Below are 6,943 nucleotides of genomic sequence, written 5' to 3' on the forward strand. Positions count from 1 at the left end.
TATAATGAAAACTCTGGAGTGAGAGGGGAATGGTTATGAATAATTGTCTGCAATGTCATTATTTCTCTAAGATAGTGTAAAACAGCCACTAAATCTTTTCAAACATTTCCACCTACACAGTGCAGTTTTCAGGGCCGCAGTTAACACGATGGTACCACGTAGATTAACTGCACATGGAAAATGCACATGAGTACACTACCTGCCTGCACAGTCCCTTGTAGCTGGAATATATTAGCACAAAGCAGGAAAGAAATATATTAAGCACTGAGCATGTCTTCATCCACTTAAGTGCCTTCAGGTGACGGCAGCATCGAATATGTTCAACTGTGAGGCAAACAGTAATCCTACTACTCAAAACAGAATTGTATTATAACTTCACATTGTTTATACGTCTGGTGACACTGAGGTGATTCATTAGAAAATTCATCTTGATTATTGTCTCGGAGTTCACAACTTAATGCTCCGGACTCTCTGCTGTCTTTCTCTACTCTGTGTTTTCAAATACATTGTACAGACAAATCAAACAGTGTAACAAAGTAATCATTTTAATGTCCTTGGGGTTTTGTGTAAAGATTAGTCTATTAATCATTAATCAGAAAAGAAATACATTTGTGTATTTATCCTGGAAAAATGGCAAGGATTCTCTATTTCAGCTTTCTTCAGTGTGAGAATTTTCTCTGTTTTATATGATTGTAAACTGATTATCTCGTGGGTTTAAGACTGTTCATTAGATAAGAGAAATAATTTGAAGACGTCTTATTTGGCTCAGGGAACTTGCCATGGACATTGTCCACTATTTCTACATTTAAAGCTAAATGAGCCATTATTTGTGAAAATAGTTGATTGACCATCCAATACTGAAATGAATCGATACTTGTAGCCCTATGTCAGATGTTAGCAAAAACAGCTGATTAGAATGCATTATGCTTTATTTATACAAACACTATAGCAACGTGTCCACAGATAGAAGTTGGACAGGACTGTATGTATGACTGTTTTAGTGAGACACAAATAAGACAGATGTTCACTACTGTTGATGCGCAGAGCAGCTATATTGGATTTTGAGAATGGTGTTGATTTTTGAGATGGAAATCCGATTTCAGGGAGCATGACGGTTGAAATTTCTGACTGGGGACTTGGTGCGTTGCATTTGTACTGGGAAGCTGGAATTTCAAAGAACCCTTCATTTTGCCCCACATACCCCTTTACCACCAACACGCAGCAGATTCAATTCTGGTTCCTGCGCTCAACCCGAGCTAATTCAGTGTCAAGGGAATAACAGTAAACTTGCTAAAATACTGGAAAGTCATAAAATATCAGGTTGATAACGCAACATTAAGTGTGTTTATTTTAGCTTTTTAAAGAGATTCTAAGAGGACCCAAATCAGAACACAGGAGTTAAAGGTTTACTATGCAGGAACTGTCAGCCACTGTTGGTTAACAGTATTGTCAGTGAAAGTGAAAGCCTACCCAAGATTTGCATGTTTACGTACTTTCAGCTCCGTATCTGCAATTTTTAAGTGGCCTAGGAACTTTCGTATGTTGAGACGGCCATTATACTATCGTTTTATAAAGTCTCAGCCTCAACTGCACTGTGCTAATGGATGTCCCGACCAGCTACAGCAGGTCTTCTACTAATCAGAAGATCATCAGTTTGATCCCCGGCTCCCACAGTCAAAAGTTTCCTTGGACAAGATACGGTGTCCCAAATTGCTCTAGATGACTTAACTATTAGTGTGTGTGTGACCTGTGTGCACCTGTGGCCACAAGTGTATGAACGTTAGTGTGAATGGGTGAGTGTGGTATGTAGAGTAAAAGTGCTTTCAGAACACTAAAATGATGCTATACAAATGCAAGTCCATTACCAGTCCATTTCCACAGCAAAATAAGAAGAAAATGCAGGCAGAGGGCAGAGTCTCTGCAGAAAAACACGTACGCCACCACACACTCCTAGTGGGTCTTAAGTGATTTTTTTAGAGGGATTACGTCCGTATGAGCCTGTATGTATTGTTTTTAAATGAAAAATCCTGCATAGTATATCTATAAAGATAAATCGTTTTAGTTCTAAAATCATGATCAAAGTCTGAACACAGACTCATTCAAAATTCAAAATTGCACTAAAGTTTCCTCATTCATATTTTAAGAAATGGCTTCAAATGATGAGGCAGCGTTACCCTTGTACATCCTTACAAATGACCACATTGCGTAACTGTGTGTCAAATCATCTCTATTAAAAGTCCCTTTTCGGGAATGTGAGGTCCACCCAGATTAAATTGTACTTCAGCTCAACACCGCAAATAAATTATTAAACTTGGCCAAACCAAAGCCATGACCACCAAGGTTATCTTAATTTCTTTTTTTTAAAACATCAGCGTTGTCTCCTCCACAGATTTGTTAAAGCAGTTGATTTAAAAGAATGGTTCCTAAACACAAAACCACTTAATGCTCGCGTCTCTGCATCTCTCTGTGTCTCCCAGCCTCTCTCTCCTGCTAACCTACTCTACTCTAATATTGATATATTCATTCATCATTGATGTGTCTGATCATTAAGGGACTCCAAAAGTGTTTTTGTGTGTGTGTGTGTATGTGTTCGTGTGTGTGTGTGTGTGTGTGTGTGTGTGTTTGCATGAGTGTCCTTTGGGATTGGTTGCTCTCATCTCAGGGTTTATGGTTTTATGCGTGGGGCTTGGTATGGCACCACTTACCATTTAATAGGTCATCACAACAATGATATTGCAGCCATTGGGAGGCGTCTGCAAATAACTGGGTGTCTCTGAGTGAGTAAATGGGTGGGTACGGGCATGGGTGTGTATTTGTGTGAGTGTCAGGAAGACAGAAAGAGATGTACATATGTGAGATGTGGTGGTTTATGCGTGTGAATGATGGTAATTAGGGGTTTTTAATGTACATGGTATATTGAGCTGTACTGTATATAAAAATGGCTGCAGCTGGTGGATGCAGAAAATGTAACCCAAAGAAAGGAAAGAACGGGTTTGGGGTTTCTATAATGGCCTGTAATGGTTGACTCACAACTCCCATTATCTGTTTGGGCATTATTCTGTCCATTCACATCATTACACACACACACACACACACACACACACACACACACACACACACTCATACATAGACATTTACTGAACATATAGTGACGCACAATTTCTCTGACTCTCTCTGTCTCTCCTGCACTCACACACTGGTGAACTTGGTGGGAGCTCATTGTCTGGCCCCCCTGATCGACTGTCTCCCAGGGATCACATTTCAGACCATTAACACCATTAAAAACCCACTAAAGCCACTAAAACCTCAAAGAACCAGCAACCATTTAACCATTAAGACCCACAGGAAAAAAACAGCCTCACCAGTCAAAGCACACTTTGTGTCCAGCTTTTATTTTATTAAGATTTTAAAATGTATCTATGTCTAATTGTATTTTCATTTTGCATTCTCCTATAAAATGCAAACATTCTCTGGTTCAAGCTTCTCAAAATGAATGATTTGCTGCTATTTAATCTGAGTATCCTTGAATTTTTGATTGACAAGACATGATTTAAAGATTTAAAGACATCACCTTGGGCTCTCGGGAGTTTTTGATCAGCTTTTGTCACATTTTATAAACTAAACAGTTGATTAATTACGTTTAAATAAACTTGAGAAAAGAGGATTCCACACATTTTGCTTGGTCTCATTTATGGGTTATACTAATGTTTTGACACTGATCTTAAAGTGATCATGCTCGGGTGCCCAAGTGTGGATGTGGGACAATCATAGACTGTAAGAATAATGAATGCAGTCACTGTCACTCGTTAGTTTTTGGACTAGTGAATTTGGCGTTTCAGCACCACCTTATTTTTGAGCGAGGGGTGGATCTGACTTACAGACTATAGCAAAACCTCGCAGAAAACCTATCGGTCAAACACTTCCGCCTGTGGCTGTTAGAGGAACTACAGTTTGTGGCATTTCCACATCGACTTCATATTCCAGCTTCACAGGTGGCTGCTTAGGGACAACTGATCTCCTGTTGATGTGTCTCTCAATAATTGACAGTGATGTGTGTACCACCTGTCACAATATATTTCACATATAAAGAAGAAAAAAAGAAAAACACACTCCACACAGTTAAGTCTGTTTGCAAGATTATTTACAGAAAATGCTGATGTTATAAATGAACACATCGGCCTTGCAGCTTTCATAAATCATTCAAAATTGAAATGTCAGCATAACCAATAAATTGTGAGTCTTCTTTACTCAAGATCAAGTGATTATTTCCAATGCACATGCGTCTAAGTTGGATGTGTGAAAATATCCTGATTTCATCAGACATTGTCACTGTCTGATGAAATCATTTCAGATATTCTGGCAGAGTTTGGACTATAATGGCAGATTGTAAGATCAGAGGCTTCATTTTGTTTTCTTTGCCAATTTTATTTCTACCAAAACACATCATAAAACAGATAATATTTATCAAAAATATACTGATCTATTAATAATCCTACATTTTGTATGATTGCCCCATGCTGTGTTTGGTTTGTGCTTTCAAGAAATGGGTTTCTCAGAAGTACATTTTCAAGGACCATGAAACCCGTTTTGGATGGGTGTTTTACTCTGTGAAATCAGAGAGCTCTTAGTCGCCTCCAGAGCCTTCGAGTTCAGCTCAAAGTGAAGCACAGTAACATGACAGTTATATGCTATACAGTATGTAAGTCAAGATAATGGTTTGTTTTTCAGAAGTGCCTTGCAAATGTTTATTATGTTTTCTAAAATAATGCATGCAGAAATACACTTTGTTTTTAAAATATCCATAGGCGTCAAAAGTGCAATGTGCCTGCTTTTCTAAAGTCCTGACATGATGCAGATGAGGAGTTTTGACCATGACCGGCTTACTCACATCATTAACTTACAGGGAAAAGTTAATGACACTTTTATTTTGTTACCCAGCAGCAGCCCCACCACCTACGTGATGGAGGAGGATGAGCCGTCCTTCCTGGAGGCGATAGACTACAGCGCAGAGAGCAACGATGAGGACGCAGAGCCTGAAATCGAGCACGCCAGCGAAGTCCAGGAGAATCCCGATCAACTGTCGGACTCCGAGACAAATCACAGGGATTAACGCTGAGCTGTTTATCTCCTATTCAAGATTTCACAGGTGAAACAGTCTGAACACACTCTTCTCACTCTGGTGAATAAATAGCTTAGATTTACACCTGATCCTGTTATATAGACACTCTATGATGGTATGTAGGCTACACTGAGGTGCTCCTTTTCCCAGATGGATTGATTTTGTCGGCCCGCTGGAGCCAACTGTCGATGAATGTTCTCACCTTTCACCGTCATCCTATAACCTCCATGAACTGTAACCCCTGACCTCAGACACCATATAGCCTCTGAGATTCACTTATAGCTAGCCAGAGCAGCAAACAGCAGGCACCGCCGATCCTTAACTTGAACCCCTGCCACTCGCTTATTTCTCACAGCCGATCTCACGCTGAAGCTACCTGACAAAGCTGCGGTCGTGTAACAGAGCCAGTGGCTTCTCTAGGTACTGTTTTTGAAACTCACCCGTCACCTTGTGTCTGGTAAACACTCCCGGTGATGGACAGTAACTGGATCTCCTCCAACACTTCAAAATCTGACAAGTTGATGTTTTATAAATAAAGAAAAAATTTATATATATATATATATATATATATTAAGCTGTTAGTCCTAAGTTATGTTGTATCTAATTGTTAATTTTACTTAGAATTTAGTTGATTTTACTTAATTTTTTTAACTAGTTGTAACGTAAAAATGACAATTCAAATAGCTTGGTCTTTAGTATGTAAAGTTAGTCTGAATTAAATAAACTGTTTATTTAGTAGAATTTAGGGAACTGATTGCCTGAGTTACTTGCAAATTATACAAATAATTCCATCAAACTATGCATTTTATGCTTTAAACTGTCATAAATAAAACATTGTGCTATATATCTGTATTCTGCTGGTTGCAAACTAATTGCATTTGTATATTTTTGAACATGTCACGAAACATGTTTCATATACATATTGATCTAAGGCAATAAGTTTCCAGAATTCTGCTGAGTAAACACAACTCTTCAGTTAAGTCAGAGTAACTTGGTTTACATACGTAGCTAACACTTTTGAAGAACGAGTTCATTGCACTTATCATTATGAGGTTCAAACAACTTCAGAGTTAAGTGAATCCAACTAAATTTTAAGAAAACTTAACAATTACATGTAAGCAAACATAACTTAAAAATAAACTGTTAAATGTACTTTCCGTTACCAAGGTAATCAGTTTCCTAGATTTGATTAAGTAAGATCAACTTGTTGGATTTTTCAGTGCATAGACCAGCTTCGATATCCAGCCAACCTGCCTTCTTATTTACTTCCTTTCTTTGGACTCACCCTGCACTTTAACTTTTTACTCCTCTAGGTGGCACTTCCTTGTGTCCTTTCTTGCTTGCCGCCTTCCTTTTTTTTCTCACAAGCCAAGGTCGTGGTGTTCAAACGGGATGCAAGGATGACCAAACAGCTCTATCAAAGCTTAGCTGCAGTTTAATGTCAGTCATCCCAAGTGTCTCGTGCAGAAAAACCTACTCAGATGTAACTACACTTGGGTTGTGACCTCACTTCCTCTATCTAACCCCTCCCTCTTCGGCCGCAGTGCACGTGGTCCGATAGCCCACGTGCTGTTTGCCTTGCTTTATCCAAAACTGAAACTATTTATATCACTCAGATGTAGAATGTTCACGTCTTTATCGAGACAAACCTTGTATAATACATGAAATGAAGATATAAACAAACACCACAAACTAACAAACACAGGTTCTTGGTCAGCAGTAAAAGATGGAATGTAAAATATCCACATGCAAAGTTAGTGTTTTCATCATTTTTAATGATCGACAGTATTATAATGTCAGATATAGCAGTAACGAACAAGGCGC

At 38.7% G+C, this 6,943-nt stretch overlaps 1 protein-coding gene across 5 annotated transcripts in view; it reads left to right on the plus strand.

Annotated features, from left to right (window-relative positions):
* Window positions 1-5,636, plus strand: part of agtpbp1 (ATP/GTP binding carboxypeptidase 1) — a 39,053-nt gene extending 33,417 nt beyond the window's left edge. For 4 of the 5 annotated variants that reach the window (XM_042487647.1, XM_042487645.1, XM_042487649.1 and 1 more), the window contains one exon: window positions 4,939-5,636. In XM_042487647.1, the coding sequence (XP_042343581.1) occupies window positions 4,939-5,110 (172 nt within the window). In that variant the 3' untranslated portion in view covers window positions 5,111-5,636. The remainder of the gene's footprint in view (window positions 1-4,938) is intronic. The other variant, XM_042487648.1, reaches the window with a different exon arrangement.
* The last annotated feature ends 1,307 nt before the right edge of the window (window positions 5,637-6,943 follow it).

This window comes from Plectropomus leopardus, chromosome 6 (genome assembly GCF_008729295.1).
Source record: "Plectropomus leopardus isolate mb chromosome 6, YSFRI_Pleo_2.0, whole genome shotgun sequence".
Classification (NCBI taxonomy): domain Eukaryota; kingdom Metazoa; phylum Chordata; class Actinopteri; order Perciformes; family Serranidae; genus Plectropomus; species Plectropomus leopardus.